We start from the raw sequence: 25,781 nt of genomic DNA on the forward strand, positions 1-25,781 counted from the left end.
CAGGGTGTTAATACCTGCTTACCTTGGAGTTGGATCTGTTAGAACCTGGGGCTTTTTATGTCTAGTCTCCCCGACCACATTAGCGTTCTTCCTTATTAAAGTGCACTATCCTCCTTAGATGCCGTGCTTGCTGAGGAACAGCAAGGCAGGCAGGCAGCCCATGGACAGGGAAGACCTGGTCTCCAGGTTCTCCCAGCATCCCTTAGTCCCTACGTGACACACCCTGACCACAACCCTGAACTTCCCAGCCCAGAGGCTGGCCTCCCAGGTTTCAGCACTTGGAATAAATTATTTCTCCACTGGTGAAATGAACCAATTCAAGCCAGATTAGATCATATTAAATGGAGGTTTATTGGAAAGTGGCTCTTGGGTGAGTTTACTGGTCCCAAGAACTGGGGCCATGGAAGTGGCCATAGGAAGAGAAAGAGGGGAGAGCACAGGCACAGAGAGCTGTGGGGGAGGAGACCAAAAGGTCAGGATTATCTAGGGAAGAGCCACTTGGAGAGGGACAGCCCAGTTCCTAGGCTGGAAAGTTCAGGGTTGGGGGCAGGATATGCCCAATAGAGACTGAGGGATGCTGGGAGAACCTGATGACCAGATGTGCTTTGGTAAATAAGCAAACATTATTTATAATACATAAATAAAATACATAAACCCCTTGTCCCAGAGTCTAGAACTAAGAACTCCTCAACCAGTCATAGAGCAACAGAAGACCACACTGTTTACCACCATTTCAACTTCAGGAGCCCTCCTCTCCTGTGTGTGTGTGTGTGTGTGTGTGTGTGTGTGTGTGTGTTTTAGTGTATCAAGCTCTGTAAAAAATACATTTTTAAGTTGTTTGCTTTTGAAAGAGGTCTGCCTGCCTTTGGGTGCTGGGATTACAGGGGTGTGCCATCACTAAGCTGTTGTTGCTGTTGTGTAACTGTTGTTTTGAAGCTTAAAAAAGAGTTCATGTAGAAATGATACACCATAGAAACATGTTTGGGTCCAAGCATAGTCTTGGCAATACACAATACTAGATGTTAATATCTAGAATGAAAACACTGGGGAGGACACAGCAGGACCAAAGCACAGAGGGACTGACAGAAACTATGACGTCATACACAAGACCAGCACAAGGTCGAGTCAGACTCCCCCCCCCCCCCCAGAAAAAGAGAAGTGCACGCAAAGCCCCAGTTCTTTCCAAGAAGCTATTTGCAAATGGTATCCGTTGAAAAGGGGAAATCAGTTTCTTCAAAGGGGTGACTCTGGGTCTACAGCCATATTCCAGAGCAGCCCATAAAAGTACTCTGTATTTATGTGGTTTTTTTGGTTTATTTGGTGTCTTTTTTTTTTTCTCCTGCTTTCTTGAATTTTTTTTATAAGAGAGAAATAACAAGAAGTTGAGTGAGTATAGGGGGAAATCTCAGAAGAAGGAAATCATATGAACAAATTATATGAAAAACTTTTAAAAGTAAGTTTAAAATTGGAGTAATTTTAAAAGGTAATGGTTGAGATAGTGACAGTAACAATAACTCCCGCATTCATTAAACCCTTGGTGATACCGTGTCACCACCGGGGTCACTGATCTCTGTGCTGGTCTGGTCTGGGATAAGTCCTCAGTTCATGTAGCAAATCAGCAAATAAAGATACAAAATAACTTCTCTGAAGTCAGAGTGTACAAAGCTTCACACCTCTGTAACTTAGAAGTTGACCCAAAAGAACCTGAACTCAGGGGAGAGAGCACTGAGATGACAGGACCCAAGAAAATCTCGGGGGAGTCATGGGGTACCGTTACCATGGCGACCAATCAAAGAGGAAAGTAGTGCTGATAAAGGAGATGATCCTAAGGGTTCCCATATGACCAACTGTAGCTTTAAAATTGTAAAGAAGAGCTATAAAAGGGGTTTAAAAGGCCAAAGAGGGTTTTCTTCCAGATAAGGACGTATTCTGGTTTGTGGGTTTAGGGGAGGTAGCTTTGGAGACATTGGGCAGAGAGTTACATGTGTGACCCTGAGATCCAGGAGAGAATGTCCGTCTGCTTCCCATTCCTGTAACCAAATACGATAAGTTAGTGGAAGCGAGGAAGGGGTTGTCTGGACTCGTGTGTAGAGAGCTTAGCCTGTGCTTTGTCTTGTGCCTGCAGCAGAGGAGTGAGTGGGTGTGGAGAGCTTACTGCAGGAATCCTCACCGATGGTTGTAGGACAGGGAAGGGAGGCAGGGGGAGGGAGGAAGAGACTGGGGTTCTAATATCCCATTTCAAATCCAATTTCCCAGTGACCTAACTTCCTCTCCCCGAGGAATGGTAAGAGCTGGGGACCAAGCCTTCCACACATGGGCCCAGGAAGGGCCTCCAGATCCCAGAGCAGAAGGGGCTTTGTCCTCGGAGCTGGGCCCGCAAGACCCTTGCCTGCACACATTAACTGTGCCCCTGCCTCTCTTAGAGCAAATTCTTTGCGTTGCTGTACATATGTACTCTCGATGTTTCAGATTCTAAGCATTTTCTAGGGCTGGGCTCAGATGGGTTCCTTTCTTTTGTTAATTAACACACACAAAGTAGCTTCCCTTATGACATTTGCATATATACTATCCAGCGTACTTTACTAATATCCACGCTGTACCCCACCCCATCCCTGACTGGTCATCTCTTCAAAAAGGTTTCCTCCCCCTTCCCTGTCTATAGCCACATCTTAAAGCAACTTCGAGTCAATACCATATGACTTATCCCGATTTCCCGAGTTCCCTGAACCTCTAATGGATGGGCTACTTTTTGACTTCTTCAACATCACCTTGAAAATCTTTGGGCTGGGGTATGGCTCACAAGTAGAGGACTAGACTAGATGACGTGGTGCTCTAGCTAACCTAGATTACTTACTAAAGCCTATATTTCATCTCTGGTACCCCAGACCCCATCAGGGAGTGGCCCCTGGGTCCACTCTTCCCCATTCTGACAAGGTTCTCTCCTGCAGCTCAGCCTGATCTTCCTGCTTCCTGGTCATGGTGATTCTAAGATCTCCTTCCTGTGTTTCCCTTGCCCAGAGAAATCTAAAGTCTCACCTGTGTCTCCCAGCCCAGCCAACTTTATTTACCAATTAGAACCAGCTGAGGGCAGGGACCCTCAGCATCTCACACTCACACAAGTGAATTTTTGTGTGATTTGAGAACTCAATTAACATAATTAAGCAACAAACCAAATCCACAAGATCTCTCTCTTGAGATGGCACCCCATAGCCAACAGTAGGCAGAGCCAGCTCCCCCTCACTGATGCCCTCAGTGCTAGGTCTCCCTACCCACCCCTCCCCGGGCCGGCTTTACCCAGACAAGAGCAGGGCCCACTCTTCCAAGTGCTGCAGCTAGTGAGGGGCAGGGCCAGCTCTCCTGCTCTCCTGCCCCCAGGGCCAGCTCTCCTGCCAGTTCTGAACAGCCCTTAGACATTAATATGTTCCCACAAAGCAGCCCAGAACAAGGATGTCCATTTGGCTTTTGGTGATGACAGATCCTTGTTGCTTTAGGGCTGCAGACCCAGACATACACCCCCAGTGACAGCACAGGGCAGGACCCCACCATGGTCCCAGGTGGCATCACCAGCTACTCCACCATCACCAGCTACTCCTGTCAGGCTGTTCCTCTCTACCCTTGAATCTTCCAGTTCTGCCTCTCCTCATTGTCTTCATATCCTTCTGTTTCTCTTTCTTTTCCATTTCTCCACCATTTACTTGCTCCTCTTTGTGGGGTCTGGGTCTGGGGTCTCTGAGTGTCTTAGGTCATCATAGGAATGCTATAACCATCTGTCCATTGTGGTGCGAGGCAGCAATTATCTTGGGCATGCTCTGCCACCAACCCCATTCTGCATGACACCCTTTCTGTCTGGGCCTAACATGAGAGACCTGTCTGGGGCCCACAGTCTCAAGTGGAGTTCTAGTTCTGGCTTGTCCCTGGGAGCCTGTGTGCCAGACTTCATCTCAGGCTTACTTTTTTCAGGGGATGTTTGGCTACTAATCATTCAGATGTCCACATGTCAGAACACTGAGTGTAGACATAGGCTCTCCCATCTCTGCCACCTACTGATGCACATGTGACACAGAAGCCACGCCTGAAGCACCTCTAGGGGCAGGATCGTTGATGCCTTTTTGTTAGAACCCATGTTGCCATTTACCAGTTTGGCGCTGATTTTTCTCTTTTAGAGTTTAGGAGACCAAGACTCTGAAACATAAGCCATTCTGACTGAGGGTTTCCATTGCCCTGTGGCTGAGTCAACCTCTAAGCCCACAGGCTTTGGATGCAAAGCCAGTCCCTTCCTGATCACCTCTCACGGCCCTTCCTGCCTGCCTGTTCTTATGTTACTCTAGGACCCCATGCCCTCAGTGTTTCTCTTTTTATCACTCTCATTTGGCACCAGGTTAAGAATAGCACAAAGTGGTATTATTATTATTATTATTATTATTATTATTATTATTATTAAGAGAGAAGCAAGCCAAAAATAACTTTTGTTGCTTTCTATCATTTTTGAAACAATGTTTACTTTAAAGCACTTCTAAATTATCCTACAATTAAAAACAAAGCAATTTTATGGTTTGAAACAATACAGAAAAAATAATAGCGTGTACTTTGTTTTGGGTTTTTTTTTTTTTTTTAACTCAGCTTTGTTCCTTTCCTATGGTTTCTTTTCTGAGCACTCAAGCTCTGGATTTCCAGACTATTTCTGAATATGTGTTGTCCATGTGCACTGGCTGGTTTTTGTGTGTCAACTTGACATAAGATGGAGTTAATCACAGAGATCCTCCATGAAATCCAGCTGTAAGGCATTTTCTCAACTAGTGATCAAGGGGGAAGACCCAGCCCATTGTGGGTGGTGCCATCCCTGGGCTGGTAGACCTGGGTTCTATAAGAAAGCAGGCTGAGCAAGACAGGGGAAGCAAGCCAGTAAGTGACATTTCTCCATGGCCTCTGCATCAGCTCCTGCTTCCTGACCTGCTTGGGTTCCAGTCCTGACTTCCTTTGGTGATGAACAGCAATGTGGAAGTGTGAGCTGAATAAACCCTTTCCTCCCCAACTTGCTTCTTGGTCATGATGTTTGTGCAGGAAGAGAAACCCTGACTGAGACACCAGCTACCGGATCCCAGCATCTAGGTGCTCCATCCACATTGACCCTCACCTTGGAAGCCTCTGGAACCTACTAGACTGGCTGCCTTTCTCCCCCAAACCTACAACTGCAGGCATCACAGACTGACCAGCCTCACTGGAGAGTGGGGCCAAGAAGGTTGGGCCCAAATCAACAGCCTCACTTACAGCCTCAGAAAAATACTCCTGTCTCTATGGCTTCATTGAAAACACACAAAACTCGTTTTCTTCCTTCCTCCCTTGCTCCCTCCCTTCTTCCTCCATCCCTCCTTTCTTCCACCCTCCTTCCTTCCTTCCTTTCTTTCTTAGGCAGAGTTTCATACTGCCTAGGCTGACCTCAGACTTGCCATATGGAGGAGAGAGACTGGTCTTGGATTTCTGATCTTTATGCTCTGTCCTCCAAAGACTAGAAGGAGCCTGTGTACTGTAGTAACCCGCAAGTCACTGTTGCTGAACCCAAATATCACTACTCAAATCGTCCTGGTGGTGGCAGAGCATTCCAGGCTACCCTCCCCAGTGTTCTGGGTTCCTGAATGAAACACACACACACACACACAAAACCTTATATTTAATATTCCTTTAACAGCTCAATGACTGGGCCACATCTTAAGGCCCATGTGTCTGGTACCTCCCTACTGATATTCCTGAGTTATAACTTACTAAAATCTGTATTCCATCCTTGCTGCCCTAGACCCAGGGGTGAAGGGATGGGGGTAGGGTTGGTTTGCTCTTCCCCGCTCTTACATGTTGGCCATCTCTCTGCCCTGTACTTCTCAAGCGTGGCAGCTCCTCCTCTTTGGGCAAGGTGACTATCACCTTCCTCCTCCCTCCATCCCTTGCCCGAGAATCCTAAAAGTCCTGCCTCTGTCTCTCTACCCAGCTATTAGCCACCAGCAACTTAATTTACCAATTAAAACCAACTTCGGACAACAATCCTCAGCATCTTATGTTTGGACATATGAATTCTCGTACAATTTGGGGGACCCAATCAACCTAATATAAGTATCATTAGACAAAATCCTCTAACAAGTGGCATGTGCTGTGTGCACATACTGACCTAATAATACACTATTTGTACACTGATTAAGCCTTTCAACATCTATGCATCATCAGTTTGCCAAGCAGTATGCGGTTTGGACATCTCTAGTTTCTTCATTAGCATATGGACCATTTTCCCAGAGTCCTGCACTACACATTTAGTACAAAAGTTTATAAGAGAACACTTTGGAGTAGCCAATTCATACACATATATCAAACATTTTTCTTCCATGTTGGAGAAATGTCTTTTTAAAAATGTGTTCTACACTATCTGTTATGAGAAACAGAATTGCCTCATTTTTATGAGAACTGATTGGCATCTACTAGAAAACTACAGGGCATTTGCATTTCCCTATAAACTTGTAAACTATTTACCTTGTAGTTGTAGGTGTCCTGGGCAGGCAGGTTTACTAGTGTAGCGATGCTGATGGAACGGATGGCAGGATTTTAAACTTAGTTGGGAATTATGAGTTACATTATTTATGGAAATTACCCACTGATCTCTAGATCTTCCTCAAAGAACAAGTGAATTTTACATACCGGTTAGTCTTAGTAATAATTAAGAAAACAAAGAACTTACTGTATAAATAGATATTGACTCCATTAAAAATCAATTTGGCAAGAAAAAAAAAATCAGTAAGCTGAAGTATTCATGGCTTCCACTAGAACTTCTGTTCTAGAAACAGGATTTCTTCCATTCCTTCTCTTCTGCACCACCACAGACCCCCACTCTACCCCACTCCCACCCACACCCACCCACTCCCACCCACCCACACCCACCCACACCCACATCTACTCACACTCACCCATACCCCACCCACCCACACCCACTCACACCCACATCCATCCACACCCACCCACACCCACACCTACCCACACCCATCCACACTCATGCACCCACACCCACACCCACATCCACCCACACTCACACAACCACATACCCATCCACACCCACCCACACTCACACACCCACACACCCATCCATACCCACCCACATCCACCCAGACTCACACACCCACACACCCATCCACATCCACCCACACTCACACACCCACACACCCATCCACACCCACCCACATCCACACCCCACCCACCCACACTCACACACCCACACACCCATCCACACCCACCCATATCCACACCCCACCCACCCACACTCACACACCCACACACCCATCCACACCCACCCACATCCACACCCCACCCATCCACATCCACACCCCACACACCCACACTCACACACCCACACTCACACACCCACACACCCACCCATACCCACCCCCCACACACACCTACATGTGTTTCCTGCTCTTTGCTACCTCTTTCTGCCCCTCTTGTATTGGGACAGGATCACTGCACTGGCCCTGAGCAGACCCGAGCTAGAGTTTCTGAGACAGATCTATCCTCTTACAAGGAGCTCTGTGGTATCTAGAGTAAGAAGAAATGAGCCCATTTCCTGCTCCCTGTGGTGGCTTAACATATTTCTGTACATGAAGTTGCTTGTCTCTTTCTTGTCCTTGATTATTTCGTGAAGTATTTACTTGAGGTTTAGTTTCTTTTCTCTCATAGTTTCTAAAGGTAGACTCTTAGATCTTTAATTGTATACTTTTCTAATACAAGCATATAACCCTAAAAATGCTGTCACTAAGTACTGCTTTAGTTGGGTCCCACAAGTTTACGTTATGTTTCCTTTGTTACTGAATGTGGAATAGTCAGTTGTTTACAGGAAGATTTCTTCTTTGACACATAAATTACTTATAAATGTGTTGCCTTATTTTCAATGGCATGGGCCTCTTACTTTTTGCATGTGTTTCATATATAAATGGCTTTATATTATCTGCATAACTTCAGCCTTTCCCCCAATTCTATCTCAGATTTTCCTACATGTGCTTGAAACAAAATATGTATATTGTGTAGGTGGGTGACCAAAATGGGGGTAGGTGAAAGTGTGTAGTAATAGTGTTCAAATTCTCTGTACCCTCCCTGGCTATCTAGATAGTAGCTGCTTTCCTGGATGCTGATAGCTTTCTATATTGCTAGCTATGAGTATGTCTTTTTTGCTTTTAGTTTTTATTTGAATATATATAGTATCTATGTATCTATGTATTTGGAGTTGTTAAAACTCAACTTTGATCAGTATACAATCATATTCTGTTTCTCGAGCAGTACGCCTTTAAAGTTTTAAAGTCTTCCTTGTCTGATATTAATGTAGTCACATCAGCTTTCTCATGCTTACTACTTGTATTCTATTTTTTCTACATTTAACTTGTAATCTCTCCATGTTTTTATGTTTAGAAAAGGACCTTAGTGCATCCTGCATCTTGCTCTTAAAACCAGTCCACCATCTTTTTAGACCATTTACATTTGATGGAAGTTGTGCTTGGGTTTTATCTTTGACCTTTTTTTGCTTCTCATATTAATTGTGAGTTGTGCACCTTATTTTTCCTTTAGTCATTCTTTGAATTGATTTTTTTTAAGTATTCGCTTTTGTACCTCTACAGTCTCTTAAACTAGATTTGTTATTGTAGTGTTGTATTGTGTATTACATGAATTTGTTTCTCAGTGTGCATCAGATTCTTGGTTTCATGAAACACAGATTTCAACTCTCCATCTCAGAGCGACATAAAAGGGGTAATGAACATAAATCCCCAGTGATTTCTTCAGTGATGTTTATAAAATAGACACCATAGTTTAAGAACCATTGCTACAGATTATATAAAAGATATATTTTGTTACTGTAGATTACTGGAGAATTCATCTATACCATTTTAAATATAACATTCAAATCCTTCAGCAGTGAAATTGTTTTATATTCCATCCCTTTCTTAGTGCTGTGTTGATAGGTAATTCTGTATATGTGTATTTTGAAGGTCTCATAATGTGTTTTCTAAAATTTTCCCATGTATTTACTATTTTCAGTTCTTACTTTTTCCTGTATGCCCAAGTTTGCCATGGCCATTGATTTTCTTAAACATGAAGAACTTTGTTTCTTATTTCTTACAGTGCAATTTTGCCAGTGACACATTGCCTTAGCTCTTGTTTATCCAAAGGAGGAAACCTTCATTTTCCCTTGATTTGGAGGACTAATTTTAAAATGCAAGATTGACAGTCTTTAAAGACACAACACAGGGTCTTCTTGCCTCGGTTGTTTTAATCCATATTTTTGTTAATTTTTGAGAGTTCCGTAATGTAGTTTGATTATGTTCACCGCCTCCTCCAAGTCCTCCCACGTCTACCTCCGCCCATGTTATATAACTCAACTTCATGTTCTCCTTTCTTTAACCTAGTTCATGCTGGCTATCTACCCTTGGGTGTGTGGTCATCCAGTGTAGTGTGTTCAACTTCCCAGAGGGCACACCTGAAGAAAACTCTCTCTCTCCCAGAAACTGTCAGTTACCAGGAGCTCTGGCCTCAGTAACCAAAAATAGCTACTACTCAGCCAGCTCCTCTCGTGTGAAATAGCTCTCCCACCACATCCAGACGCTTTTACAAATTTCATCTTCATATTTGTTTTTCGGACTTTTGGCTCTCTCATGCTTCAGTCTTTTGTTCCTATTTATCTTTTTGGCATTAGAAAATTAAATTAGAGCATCTTCACATATATTTCTCTGCTCTATCCTGTCTCTGCTTCTGGGACTGTAGTTAAAGAAGCTAAATAATGTGCAGTCTCATGTATCACTGAGGTTTCCCTCATTTTGCTAAAATCGTTTTGGTCTTGTGTTTCAGTTTTAGCAGCTTCTGGTTAGATTTACCTCACTTCATTGATACATTCTTGTTGAACATCCAGCGTCTTGATGATTCTAAACAATAACTCTTAAATGCTGCGCATTTCCGTTTCTAAATTTCCATCTTTTCTGTTCATTTATCTGTCTGCACTGCTTTCCGGTTCTACATCATTAGCTCTCGTTTCTTTCTTTTGTAAACTCATGAGAAACCATATAGAATTTTATTTCAATTTTATTTTACAATTCTTTGATATACATAGAATTTTACCATTTTAAAGACAAAAACAAAATCTGAATGTGCTTTATTTAATAAAATATTAACCCTTGGCTGAACATTTGATACTATATTTTTATAGCTGATTTCTTAATATAGATACTACTAGTGTTGTTAGATCTCATTTCTTTAATCCCTGCAGTTTTTTTTAACATACAATAACTCCCAGGTGCTTCTAATTCTAGTCCTTAGGTTACTTACAAATTGCTTTCTTCTGACTTATTTTTCTATAGGCTTTGGCTCATTTTTTTCTGTTTGTTCCCAATGTTATTGCAGTCTGATTATTCTGAAGATTATGGGGTTTGCTACATTTCTCTGAGAGATGATGAATTCTAATCATTGCAGATAGCCCTGAACTTTGAGAGCCCCCCCCCTTTTTTTTTTACATTTTTCTTGTGAAATCTATTTGCCCTAATTGTGGGGTACAGTATTCCCTCGTAGGGCATGAACCTCTGGGATTTCAAAGGAAAGTCAGAAATCTTTGCATCTCCTTAACTTTGTGGCCTTTCCACTCGGTTCCCCTTAGGGGGGCACCTCCGGGCACCTGCTCATCAGTCCGGACACTTTGTCCTATGAGCTTCCGTGTCTTATGGTGTCTTATGTGCACTTCTGGAACCTCTCATGCCCTCCTTTCCAGCTCCCTCCCCTTCCATCCCCATCTTTTACAACAGTCCCAAAGGTTTTGTCTTGTTCTTTGGTTTTGTTTTGTTTTTTGTTTGTTTCTAGGCATCTTATACTACATGAGTCACAAGGCTGGGGTGCAGGATGAGGCTGATCAACCACAAAATCTTGCCTAGAGGGTTCTCTTTTTAATAGTCAGTTTCCCTCCAAAAGTCTCCCTGAAATTGGTCAGTCCTAGGCCCCTTTAAGTCCCCCCCACACAAGCGCGCCCTTTGTTGGAAAGTTCCTAAGTATCTGCTGAAGACTTATCTGCTGAAAGCAGGCGTGGCCTTGCTTAAATGTAGAACTGCCCTCACAGCTGGTTTATAACTCAGTGGGAAATCAAGTTTATTATTTCTTAGCTATTTGGCTTTTATTTTAACCCAAAATTATTCCTATGTCTCTATAAACTGACTAGTATACAGCTAGTAGTTTCCACGTAGGCGTCTTGGAACTTTTATGGGAACCTGTGACAGTGGCCCTTTCTTTCACTCTCCTGACCTGTCACATAACCTTAAGATTAATCTTGCTGAAGCACGGCTCCGGACCTGACACTGGGGCAGCAGAAATCGGCAGCAGCACGCCAGGGCCTACTAGTCGACTGCCGAGTTCCTTAGCTGTCATTCCTGGCCACTGCTCCCTAGCCAGGATTCTGATTGTCTACCTACGTTCGTATTTCTATAGAAAGTGATTTATCCCACATGACCTAAGAGGTGACTTCTTCACAAGGAGAGCACAGCATTTTCAGACATCCAGGTCTTCTCTGTCACCGTCTCTCTGTCTCTCTGTCTCTTTCTCTCCATGTATGTCCGTCCCTCTCTTTCTACTCTTGTGAATGTAACAGGGACTAAGGGATGAGACACAAATCGCACATCTCTATAAGTGCACCTCAGATATCTAATGTAGGGACTAAAGAGAGAACTCAGTGATTAAGAGCACTGGCGGATTCTCCAAAGAGCCAAGGTTAAATTCTTAACTCCCACATGACGGTTCATAAACAGTTGTAATTTCAGTTCCCTCTTCAGATGCCCCAGGAACCATGCATGCAGGTGCACACATTTCCTAAAACTGTAATTAGATTTTATACATCTTTACTGTTTGCACAACTAAAAAGTATGGAAGAGAAGTGTCTGGAATCTATTGGAAGATGTCAACTGTAGTCACCTACAATCCTCGGTCCTGTCTGTGGCAGACAAGGCATCGCCTGAGGAGGGAAACGTCCTGCAGCTGTTATAGAATAGTGTGTCTTTAAAGGATGCTGATCATTTACTCATCCCGCCTTTGAAAATCACTCATTCTAAAACAGCAGAGAAAAGCTTTCGTGTTGTGAGATGGAGACGTTTCTTAAAGGTTTCACGTCCAGGGCCTTCTCCTATCCCCCAAAATAACATCCAAAGCCTCGCCGTGGTCTCTAAGGCCCCCAGACAGGCTCGCATTAGCCCTGGGCCTTTGTTTTCCGTTGTGCCCACATTCCTCCTGAAACCCACCCAGTACCAACACCCATTTTCTACAGTGTTTACTTTTTCTTCTGCTAGGGTGGTCCCCACAGGTACACTGAAGGATCTTTACATTTTTATTTAAAGTCACCTGTGCTTCGAGGGCTTCCTGGTGTGGTCTATCTACAGGAGAAACCTGCTCTTTCCATTTACATCCAGCACAACTGTCTCAATGTCACCCCTTGTATCTGACAGCCTTGTCTGTTTTCACTCCTCCCCCTCCCCTGTCAAATGAAAGCTTACACAAGTACAGAATGTTGTCATCCTGGCTCCTTATACGACTCCCATTGCTTCAAGAAGTATCTGGTAGCTCCTGCATATTCAGTAAAAAATTTAAAATGAACAGATTAGTAGAGCTAGGCTGCAATTCCACATTCTGCCAGTAGGTGCCACTCTGTAAGACTGTGCTGTGTCCACATTTGATTTGTGTTTAGTTCCAGGTACGCTCAGAGAATGAAAGACCAACATTGCCTACTGTAAATTTGAAAGTCTTTGTGGTAAAATTATGCATCGTTGGTGAGGCAGCCTTGCAACTTAAAGCTGCAATCTGGCCTTTGCTTGGATTGGTACAGTCATAATGTTTGAAAAAACTGCACACTACATGCAACTATTAACAAAATCAAATATTGGGAGTGTGGCTCCTCTCTATAAGAGTATGCTTGGCATAAATACAGTGTCACCATAAGTGAGCTAGAGTCTAACTGGTGTTAAGTTGCCAATCTCTTGCCCATGTTATCCGTAAACCTTGTTTGCCTCTACTGTGTTGGAAAAGAAGTATTTAAGTAGTGTAGAGTCCTGTCCTCATACTTGTCAATGTTTTATTCTAGTCTGGTAGTTGTTGTTTTAACAATCTTTTATTATTAAATCAGGGCAACACAACTATCTGTGTGCTGGAAGAAATGACTGCATTATTGATAAGATTCGTCGGAAGAACTGTCCTGCCTGCAGGCTCCAGAAATGCCTTCAAGCCGGCATGAACTTAGGCGGTAAGTGTTGGCTGTTTCCTTAAGACACATTGTAACATCAATCAGCTGGGCTCCAGCAGAAGGGAGGGCAGGGCTAACCGGAGCGAAACTCCTCAAGAGCCGTAAAAACCGGAATATTTCCTAGCTGGGATTAAAAGAGGATGGCTACAGTTTGCCACATTTCAAGATCTGTAGCCAAAACCCAAACAAAAAATTATTGCTTTTAGCATAAAATTATAGCTGGTGGTTATCATCTCTGTCCTTAGATGATAGCATGTGACATAAACGAATATATTCTTAATCCCAAGAGTGACATTCGAGGGAAAATACAGTAAAGTGGTAGACATCCACCAAAGGAGAACCAACTGAAAGAGTCCACTGTTCATGGCTGGGAATCCCAGACCCGGGAGGGCACAGGGTTTCTCCCTGTTAATATCGATAGAGTGACTGTAAGAAAAAGCATCCACTGGTGGTTTTAAGTGCTGCCCCCTGAAAAAAACAAAGCAAAACAAAACAAACCAGAAGACTCTGAAAGGCCATAATATAGGATAATGTAGGGAACCAGCCCTACTAGATGGTAAATAATCACACAAACACCACCAGGCGAGGGTCCTACAGCACTCCATGTGGTCCTCAGATGGGGGACAGGAAGTACAGAAGCAGACAGAGTAATACGTTCCACACACCATGTGATAAAGTTGGCATTTCACATCAGCTGTACAAAGATTGATTCTTTTAATCTTTATTTATTCAAAGAAGCGTTTGTCGAGTATATAACCAACTAGAACAAGAATATTGAATCTGAACTACTACAGATACTAAAATAAACTCTCTAGATAGAGATTTTCCAAGTAGAGAATAAAAACAGAGGGTGCGCCATGAACGAGCTGAGATCAGCACTATTTACAAATCAGATAGAGCTCCAATGGCAGAGACCAAGATGCTGACCGGAAGTGGCCACAGCTGATGCCGACGGGCAAGGGTCAGTACTCCTTGCAGATAAAGAACCTTTCTCTGCTCACTTGGAGGGGGGAGGGTGGCAGACGTGTTCACCCGTGAAGCAGGTGCTCCTCAGTCACGATAGTCAAGAAGAGGTCTTAAATCTGGTAAGGAGAAGAGAAACTTAAAATGCGATTATTTTACAAACAAGCAAAATGAGCTGGTTTTGCCATTGTGACGAGAGTAGCAAAGTCAAGGCAAACTCAGTGACAATCTCATGCCTTTTAGGTGGAGCAGAAGCTGACATGGAATGTGTTTATTTCTATGAAAGATTTTGTATAATAATGTTTATTTTTAAAATTAAAAGTAAATAAAATAATTTTAAAGATAATAAATTAAACATAACAAAAATGATGGGTGAAGAAATGTGTTAAATATGCATCCATTCTGGATGGGTTAAATTGCAGAACACTCTTCCAATACTAATGAAGACCAAGTGAGGTTTGTGTGTGCTAATACAAGCTGCTTTCCTTAGTGTTGTTCAGCAAAAACAAATTAAGGTTGCAAAGTGGTGTACTTCCATACTATGGATTGTGTGTCTGTTCTAGAAAAGCTCCTGCCATCCCTTAAGGTCCCCAGGGCTTTTCTTACCTCGACTGAGAATCGGGATTCCCTGCACCACATGGCCCCACCCCCCTCCTCTGCATCCTCCTTTATGTCCCCCTTTTTCCTCGTAATTTTCCCCCAAGTCTTGCTTTTAGTTTGAGTCAGGGACAGAAAACATGTCATTTTCTCGTGTTACAGGAAGATAGTGGGGCCTTTAACGTGGAGCGAGTTGTATAATTTAAAGTGTGGAGTAAGTTGAGTTCTTGTCAGATGGGTGCCAGTTCACACACTGTGCCCCCCAGGCCCGTGTAACGCCCCCTTTGGGCTAAGGCAGTTGCTTAGACACCATACACAACTTGGAAAACATTTTACTAATGGTGGAAGGAGGGAAGGAGGGAGGAAGAAAAGAAGGAAAGTCTAAAGATGGAAAGAGGCTGCGGAAACGCACAAAGTCAGACTCACACTATAGTATTATTTGCCCAATAGAATTGTGAGTGTGGCTGTTCAGGACACCATTAACTGTTTTCTGTCGAAGCATGACTATCATGGAAAAACTACTAAGAGCCACCAAAATTATTTAGGCTTTTTTATTCTTGGATTATTACTCTGGCATTGTTGCTGCTATGGTGACAGGAAGGAATGGTGTAAGGAGGCTAATGGCCTCACTACCGTTCATTCTCTCCCTGTTGCTAGTGATGTGAACACTTTCAAGAAAGTAAGGTGGTCACAATTGTTAGCCAATAATGGATGCCTAAGACCATCACATCCTGCAGGTGAATCCCATACGACTGACATGGGAGACGAAAGAATGGACTATAGCCGGTTGGGGACAGGTACACAGTCACTGGACAACAGACGGAAGGGACAGGTATCTAAGGAAATCTAGCTCTATCTTCCAGCAACTTTTCATAACTAGTTGGTATAGTTGTCAGTAAACTCAAGCATGGTAGATCTGGGAAGAGAACCTGTAGGCTGGTGACAGAGGGGCTGCGTGTCTGAAATCCTGTAAGAAAGGCGTGCTGGCGTCTGTCGGTGTACCGGAGGCAGGCTGTCTACTCAGTCACTGCAGAGCCTGAGAGGACTCTGCTGGAGTCTTGTGATGAGATAGCTCCTTCTGCTTCTTCCTTTCCACTTAATACAAACTGCTCAGTGGGACTTCCAGATAGTAGAACTGAGAGGGAAGTATCACCTGTTTCCAAGTGAATTAACAAGTTTGGGGAATTTTTGTGTCTAGCTGTGTACACTACCACGACCATGTATGTGTTGACTTAGCGGTTGGTATTTGTAGTTTGTGAGGGAAACATTGTAGCATTTTCAGGCCAGGTGCCACAGGGAATGAACAGTTTTCTCTGTCCTTTCAATCTCCATGGTCTTTTAATTTGTAACTAACACATACATCAGGTGTTCATCCACTTCCCTCATATCTTTTGTTAGGTGTCTTGTTTGATGGGTGGAGACATCTGACAACAGAAGCAATATAGACATTAAACGAGGATGCTCCTCCCTTCCCAGAAGTGCACACATGTATGCATGTGTCTGCTTGTCCTACTGAGCTGCTCAGAGTAGACTAGCTTCCTTGGTGAGATACATATTTCTAAAAAGATAGAGTGGAGATGCGTTCTATGGACGTGTGGTGAGGTGTGGGGAAGGGGATGCTTCTGTGGGCCCATGCTGAAGCATCACTTTCCCCTAAGAGACCAACTACATGATGGTATAGTATAGAATAGAGCTTATTCAGGGCATGGGGAGGGGAGATAAGAGCACAGTAGGGGCAGAGAGAGAGAGAAGAAGAGTAGAAAAGGAGTAGAGGCCAACCATGAGCACATGGAAAGAGAGGGGAGAAGGGAATGGGAAAAGAGTTGGGACAGGAAGGCAGGATCAAGAGGGGATCAAGAGAGCAAGCGAGAGAGGAGGGGGCTAACAGCCCCTTTTCTAGTGTCAGGCATAGCTGCCTATTGCCAGGGAACTGTGGGACAGAGCTTAGACAGAATGCTACACTTGGGATCTTTGGAAATGGAAAACCCAGGTGTGCTTCAATGTTCTACTTACAGATACAGATACCCTCGGTTTACACTTTGCCTCGGCTTGTTTGTTAGCAGTCTGTCCTCCTGTCCGTCTTCTCACTCTTCTGTCCAAGGCCAAGAGCTTAATGGTTTTAACCATTTGTATAAAAAACAAACAAGCAGACAACAAACAAAAAACAAACCCTTACCCCTTAGCCTCGCTCTTCAGAGCTCTACAGTAACAGCTGACCCCCTGCAGTAAAGCACCCTCACAGAAATAGTTCTCTTCTGCCAAGCCCCAGTTTGCTTCCATTTTCGTACACATGTACTGCTGGGGGATATCCGATCACACTATGAACCCCGAGACTGTTATTTACCGGGAAAAACTGTTTCTAGTTGTGGTGTGGCTCAGCCTTAGTACACACTTTTAATCCAAGAGCTTTCTGCTTATTGCAAACAGGATTAAGGTCAAGAGGCAGGGCAGCCAGTTGACAGGAAATGAACACAGGAAAAAAAACCAAAGAGTGAGAGGAAGTCAGGAGGGTGGATAAAGATGCACAGGAAGGAGAAGGGAGGGACATGCACTTTGAAGGTTTTTGAGATGCCCTTTGCCTTTTGGGATGTCATCTGAGAAGGAAGGTCAGCTGGGTGTTTTCTCTGCCTCTCTGGGCTGGCAGGTTTCCACCCTAGCATCTGGCCCAAGTCTTTATTGGGAAAACCAAATGTTTGAGATTTTGTCGTAAACAATAATGCAGGTGTTTAGCCAGAACAGTGGAGGATCCTTCGTGTTGTTCACAGCACCGTGCTTTGATGGCTCTCAGATGGAGCCGTTCTGCTGAGAACATTTGTAAGTGCACTCAGTCTGTGAAGCATCACACCACACTAAACACACAGCAGGCTCTGCTCTCTTGGAATCTCGTTTTGCTTTCCACCCACCCGTTTCTTTCCTCCTGCCTTGTTGCTTGTACTTTCTGGTGACATTCACTGTACCTTCTCTCATGCCTTCTCTCTGCCGCTCCCTCAGGCCTGTGTTCAAAGTTGCCAAGAGAAGGTTCTGAGCAGTGAAGGCCGTTAATCAGAACAGGGCTTGCAGGGGTCCTGGTCTCCTGGTGTACTGACTGACAGAAATGACTACTGTGACTTTCCCGTTGTTCCTTACCCAAGCCTCCCTGGCCTCTGACAGGGCTCTTCAGGAGAAAGCATGGCCACATAGGACAGGAAGAATTTGATCCAAGATTTTGAAAGGAACCGTGAGGTTGCAATCTGTAGACATGTTTCCGTTTAGGTTCATAACAATAGCAATCATTTCACTAAGGGCATCATTGAATTAGAGAAAATCTCCAATACTCTAATTTTTATCTGCTTCTCTTTAATTTATACATACATTTAAAGGCAAAAAGATAATAATAATTTGTAATAAGCAGATAACAAAATTAATAGTTTTTATGTTTCGTGGAACAAAATCAATGATGGCCTCATTTTGGAGTTAAAGTGTTCAATATAGTTGATTTGCAAAGACAGGAAGCAGTGCTGTAGAGATAGCTCAGCAGTTAAGAGCATAAAAATATATTCAGTAGTGAAATATAAAATCCAGTCTGATGGGATGGCCCACAGCTTCTCTTGTGATGGCTTCTCCAACAATGGGGTGTGGTCTGAGTTGTATTGTCTTTAGATCTAGTTAATTTTAGCATTTAGGTTTTTAATTTGTAACTTTTTATGATAAACCTTAAATAAGGTTTCATGATAAAGTTTTTTGTTATTGTGTGTTTGTTTATAGAGACTCTAGTTTCATGTTAAGTTGACACAATATAAAGGCATCTGAGAGGATGGAACTTCAATTAAGAAAATGCCTCCATAGCTCATAGGCTGCAGGCAAGCTTGTAGAGCATTTTCTTAATTAGTGATTGATGGGGGGAGGGCCCAGCCCACTGTGGGTGCTGCCATCCCTGGTTTGGTGGTCCTGAGTTCTACGTTCTAAATGAAAGCAGGCTGAACAACCCAGGAGAAAGCCAGTTAGCATCACCCATGGTCTCTGCATCAGCTCCTGTCTCCAGATTCCTGCTCTGTTTGAGTTCCTGTCCTGCATTCTTCAGTGATAGACTTTGACATGAACTATAAGCCAAATAAACCCTTTCCTTTCCAACTTGCTTTTAGGTCATGGTATTTTATCACATTAATAAGTAGCATAACTAAGCCAGATACATTATAAAATATATCAAGAAAATTCAGAGAAAGCATCAGGGTATACTTTTAAAATGAATATTCTACTAAATTGGAAAGTCTGAGAGATAAGATGAATTTCTAGACTGACAGGACCTAACAAAGTTAGTCTGACATGAGGAAAACAGCTTAAGAAGACTGAACAAATGATAAGACTGGAGCAACAAGTTAAAAACTAATAAAATAAAATAATCTCCCAAATGCGTGTGCGAGGCCAACAGGTTCACGGCTCAGTCCTACCTGACCTCTAAAGAAATAACAGCAATACTTCCCCAACAGTCCCAGAAGGTGGGAAGTGAAGGGATGCTACCAACTCTCCCCGTGCAGCCAGTACTACCCCAAACACACACACACACACACACACACACACATGCACACACATGTGCACACACATACACACATGCACACGCACACATGTACACACACATGCACACACATGCACACACACATGTGCTCACACACGTACACATGCATACACATGCACACACATACACACATGCGCACACACACACGTACACACACATGCACACACATGCACACATGCACACACATGCACACATGCATACACACATACACATGCACACACACATGCAACACATACACACACATGCACACACACATACACACACAGACGCACACATGCACACGTGCACACACGTGCACACACACACATGCACACTTGCACACATGAGCACACATGCACACATGTACACACGCGAACACACACACACACACACAAACACGCACACATGGGCTTGCACGTAGTAAAGAAAGTGTAGTTCAGCCCGACTGATGAATGTAGACAGAAACTTCTAAGAAGTATGGGGAGCGTGAGTTGAAGAGCACAAGAGAAACATCTCTCGCACAATCAGGTTGACCCCATTACAGAGATGCAGAGATAGTTCAACATTGAGAATGAGTAAGTGTGATGCGTGAGTGGACAAGGGCAGAACCCACAGGAGAGGCTTTCAGAGAGCTCAGCATCTTTACAAACAGCAGAGTGATGAGCCCACAGACAGTCTTGTGCTAAGTGGGGGGCTCAAGTCACTTTTGCTAACGCCCAGCAGGACAGGGTGTTAACTCTCTTCCCGCATGTGCAATGCCCTGCTTGATCTTAGCTGGGGAAATAAGAGAGTGGAACGAAATGGCTGCCGATGGGAAAGGAAGACGTCAAGGAATCCTCACCTGCAGCTGGTGTGGTGCAGGATACGAGACCTTAGAGGCTTCACCTCAGCACCCCTAGAACTGATGAGCCCTTTAAGCAGGGCAGCAGGGTGCAGACTGAACACAGTGGCCGTGTGGACCAATACAGAACATGTTAAGAACAGAATCAGGAAAATGATTTTATTCACAGTTTCCTAGAGAAGAAAATGCCTTGGAATAAACCTAACCAAAGAAGTAAAAGGCTCCTGCAATGAAAACTTTAAGTCACCGGGGGAAGAATTGAAAAAGACAGGGGAGGGCACTCATGGGTTGGAATAATTACGGGGAAGTGAATGTGAAGCAATCTGTAGACCCAGGGCCATCCTCTTTCCACCTCCAGTACCATTCTTCCCCGAGGCAAAATATATGTTATTCATGGGGAAGCATAAAGATTCCAGGGCAACCAAAGCAATCGTAAGCATGAAGAGCCATGATAAAGGCCTTCCTGTACCTGCTACCATCTACCCAGAGCCACTTCACCAAATGTCACGATACCAGCACAAGAACAGACACCCAAGCAAGAAAAACTACAGACGGCTATATGCCAACCTACTCAGTCACTTGAGTTTTGACAAAGACCAAAAATATACATAGGAAAAGAGACAGCCTCTTCCACAAATATCAGAAAGATGGACAGCCCCTTACAGAATACTTCGACCAGATCCAGACCCCTCTCCCTGTCAGATAACATAGCCAAATGTATCAAAGGCCTTAGTATAAGACCTAAAATCCTAAAAAGGTTAAAAGAGCGCAATGGGAAAACAAGATGCAAGCGTAGACAAGAACTTTCTGGAAGGGACTCTGGCCATTTTGTTAATGACAACCAGGACAAACAGGATGCCATTAAGTTAAAGAGCTGCTGAGCATCAAAGAAGACAGCCAAGAAAAGACACAGCCCACAGAATGGATTTAAAATAAACTTTGATAACTGAACATATACCAGAAGATTAATCTATGGAATAATAAACCAAACTGCAATTAGTAAATGAGCTAATGAAATTAACAGACATTTCTCAAAATGTGTAGTACAAATGAGCAGTTAACAGGAAAATGTGGCGTATCATTGGCCATCTGAGAAATGCTGTGCGATTTCCTCTCAGCCTCATCGGAATGGCAGTCGTTAAGAAAACAAGTAAAAGATGCTGTCCAGAGTATAGACAAAAGGGAGTCCTTACACAAGTCACTGTAGGTGGAAATGTGAAGGAACTCAGCCACTCTGGAGAGCAACAGGGAGGTCCCTGAAAAATCTAAAGGTGTCTACCACAGGGTCCAGATACAATCACTCCTAGATATTTATGTAAAAGACTGTACGTCAGCGTGCAAGAGGAGCCTGCACAACCATGTGCACAGCTGCACTTTTCACAGCAGCTGGGTTGCCCATCAGTGGAGGAGTGGCTTGGGAGTGGGGTGTTAGTTTACATAATAGGACTTCCCTACAGTCTGTCATCTGCAGGACAGTGTGCATAGCTGGATATACGCATATTAAGCACATTTACACCATCACCACATTTCTATCATTTGTGGAACATAGATTGTGTGGACAGATGAAATTGTGTATGTATATGTCATGAATATAGTGTCAGACTGCAGGAGAACAAAGGGAATTAATGTGGGGGTGATGACAAGAGAGGGTGTCTGAGTGTGTAGGGACATCCCCAAACACGGACATGCTTAAAATGCCCTGATCAGTGCAGCGGCTCATCACAGTCAAGATATTACTAAAAGGCAGAGTACCGGCCTCTCCATCACAAGTAGTCTTACCAACAGACTGAAGGGACAACCTGCAGAAAGCACAATTTATTGGCTGACTGTTCATCTGACAGAGGGTTACCATTCAGAATATAAAAGGAACCCAAACATTTTAACAACAACAAGAAAACAAGTGATCTGGTTTTTGGAGTCTAATTAGAATGGCTACCTCAAAAGAACTAATTCAAAGAACTAATAGATATATGGGGAAAACGCTCAGTCTTATTGGCCATGATGGGAGTGCAGATCAGATCAGAAATAACCTGTGGTGACCTGTGCAGCTGAAACACACTAATCTCTTCTCTAATTGACCTGGTGGTGGTGGCATGTGTTCCACACTGTTCATCCAATGTTGTGGGTTCTCAAATGAAACACACGCATGCACACATGTTTCATATGCCTTAGTCAGTTCAATGGTGAGGCCATTTTCAGACCTCCATGTGACTAACACACTCTCCCTTCCAATATGCCTGAGTTATTACTTACTAAAATCTATATTCCACCTTTGCTGCCAGAAAGCAAGCATGGGTGTGGGAGTTCTTCCGCAGTTCTCCATGATCGGTATGTGCAGTTCTCTGCACTTCTCAGACCTCCTCCTTCCTCCCTGTCCCCTGCCCTCCACCTCTGTCTTCCTGCCAATGAGCAGCTTTATTTACCAATCAAAACTAACTGGGGGCAGGAACCCTTTGTATCTTACTTGTGGATTCTCATGCAATTTGGGGAACCCAGTCAACATAATACAAGAGTTAGACCCAATCCACAACAACTGATGTCCTAGAGGATTGGCTATTTAAAAATTCTGTGGGACCTCATGAAATTGAAAAGCTTCTGTAAGGCAAAAGACACTGTCAATAAGAAAAATGGCAACCAACAGATTGGGAAAAGACCTTTACCAATCCTACATCTGATAGAGGGCTAGTATCCAATATATACAAATAACTTAAGAGAACCAAATAACCCTATTAAAAATGGGGTACAGAGCTAAACAAATAATTCTCAACTAAGGAATACAGAATGGCTGAGAAGCACCTAAAGAAATGCTCAACATCCCTAGTCATCAGGGAAATGCAAATAAAAACAACCCTGAGATTCCACTTCACACCAGTCAGAATGGCTAAGATCAAAAACTCAGGTGATGGCAGATGCTGGCAAGATGTGGAGAAAAAGAAACACTCCTCCACTGTTGGTGGGATTGCAAGCTCGTACAACCAGTCTGAAAATCAGTCTGACAGTTTATCAGAAAATTGGAATATTTTTACCTGAGGATGCAGCTATACCACTCCTGGGTATAAACCCAAAAGAAGCTCCAACATATAACAAGGACACATGTTCCACCATGTTCATAGAAGCCTTATTTATAATAGCCAGAAACTGGAAAGAACCCAGATGTCCTTCAACAGAGTAATGGATACTGAAAATGTTGTACATTTTCACAACGGAGTGTACACTGACTTTATGAAATTTTTAGGCAAATGGGTGGAACTAGAAAATATCATCCTGAGTGAGGTAACCCGGTCACAAAAGAACATATATTGTAGGCACCTAGTGACAAATGGATATTAGCCTGAAAGCTTAGAATACCCAAGATACCATTCTCAGACTACATGAAGCTCAAGAAGAAGGAAGACCAAAATGTGAATGCTTCAGTCCTTCTTAGAAGGTGGAGCAAAATACTCAAGGGAGGAAATACATAGTTAAGGAGCAGAGACTTAAGGAAAGGCCATTCAGAGACTGCCCTACCTGGAGATCCACATATACAGACACCAAACCCGGACACTATTGAAGATGCCAAGAAGTGCTTGCTGACAGGAGCCTGATATAACTGTCTCCTGAGAGGCTCTGCCAGAGTCTGACAAATACTGAGGAGGATGCTCACAGCCAACCATTAGACTGAGCATGAAGTCCCCAATGGAGGAGTTAAAGAAAGGACTGAAGGAGCTGAAGGGGTTTCCAACCCCACAAGAAGAACAACAATATCAACCAACCAGATCTCCCAGAACTCCCAGGGACTAAACCACCAACCAAAGAGTATACATGGAAAGACTTATGGCTTCAGCCGAATATGTAGCAGAGGATGGCCTTGTCAGACATCAGTGAGAGAAGACGCCCTTGGTCCTGGGAAAGCTTGATGCCCCAGTGTAGGGGAATGCCAGGGCAGGTAGGTGGGAGTTGCTGGGTGGGTAGGGGAGCATCCTCATAGAAGCAGGGGGAAGGAGGATGGAATAGGGGTTTCCAGAGGGGAAACCAGGAAAGAGGATAACATTTAAAATGTAAATGAATAAAATATCTAATAAAAACAAAATAAAATATGAAAAAAGTCTGGCAAAGATGTGAAGAAAAGTAAACTTTTATACACTGTTGATGGAGATACAAATTGTATGGCCGCTGTGATGAACATTATGAAGGGTCCTCAAAGAACTGAAATTAGAATCTCCCAAGCTGGGGGTATAGTTCAATGGTAAGCCCTGTGAAGAATGTACAGGTCCTGAGCCCAATCTCTAGCACCACAAAGATAGATGATAGATAGATAGATGATAGATAGATAGATGATAGATAGATAGATAGATAATAGATAGATGATAGATAGATAATAGATAGATGATAAATGAGTAGATAGATAATATAGACTTCTGACACATGTCCAGTAGATCTCACTTTCATCCTTATGGGTACCAATTCAAATGAAATGAAGTTAGCAGACCGAAGGGATCACTGTCTGCTAATGATTACTGAAGAGCTGCTCGGAATACCTCTGCTATGGAGTTAGCCTGGCCATTCACCAACACAAGAATGAACAAAGAAAGTGTGGCCCACGTACACAGTGGCTATTCTTCTAACATAAAACAGAATAAAGGCTTTTCATTTGCAACCAAATGGTGACGCTGAATGGCCTTAGAGTTAAGTGAGGTAAGGCAGACACAGGGAGTCAGATGGCACACATCCTCACACTCGGAAAGTAGAGTAATGCTTGCTGGACACTGAGAAAGGAGGCAGAGTAAGAAGAAGGGCTGCGTGTGGTCACTGCACACTGTGTGCACATAAAACTGCACCCTCACCAAAATGCAGATTACTAACAATGGAAACCTTAAAGTACACACTCACTGTTGTAATCTGGGGGAGTAAGGATGGAGTGGGCACAATGTCTGCTCAGCTCAGTAATAATTCACCACTAGACACAGAGTTTCTTAAAGACGAAACTAGCAGAGGTAATTAGAGGCTCCAGCAGGAAGGTCTGCTGATGACAATGATGGGAATTTTGAAAAGTCCCTGCGAATAATTTCTTACATCAGTGTGTTTATGTTCTCCTTCCCACTCTAACATACTCTTACAAAGAGACATGTTAGCAGACATGCTAGACAGAGCTGTGGCTCTGTAAATGACGGGTTGGTGGGTCTGCTAAGGTTCTCGCCTGAATGCTGCAAACATGCATTGATTGCTCATTTTCAGAGATGAAGATGAGCTTCGGATCATCAGAAAAGGAACATGGAAAGAGTGACCTTAGCAGGTCAGCCTGGGGAATGAGGCCAGATGAGGGAAGGGGCAGGAGAGGCCCTAAGTTTAATTCTATCCCCAGGACCTCCTTGGAAAGCAGTGCCTCCACAAAGCTGTCTTCCGAGGTGAGGCACACCCATACATGCCCTCCAAGCAAGCAAGCAAACAGCTGGTAATTCTAAAATGTGAATCTGAAAACAGAACCCAGATGCTGTGGAGAGAAAGGCCCCAATGTGGTCAGTAGTCTACCAGGTGATGTGGCCCAGCACGGCCATGCTGCCTTGTGTCACTTGTCTGTTTGTCCTCTCCCC

At 43.6% G+C, this 25,781-nt stretch overlaps 1 protein-coding gene across 2 annotated transcripts in view; it reads left to right on the forward strand.

The window, feature by feature from the left end:
* Window positions 1-25,781, forward strand: part of NR3C2 (nuclear receptor subfamily 3 group C member 2) — a 317,849-nt gene that overhangs the window by 217,135 nt on the left and 74,933 nt on the right. For both annotated transcript variants that reach the window (XM_080937373.1, XM_080937372.1), the window contains exon 4: window positions 13,163-13,279. In XM_080937373.1, coding sequence (XP_080793499.1) covers window positions 13,163-13,279 — 117 coding nt within the window. The remainder of the gene's footprint in view (window positions 1-13,162; window positions 13,280-25,781) is intronic.

Source organism: Micromys minutus, assembly GCF_963924665.1.
Source record: "Micromys minutus genome assembly, chromosome: 24".
NCBI classification, from domain to species: domain Eukaryota; kingdom Metazoa; phylum Chordata; class Mammalia; order Rodentia; family Muridae; genus Micromys; species Micromys minutus.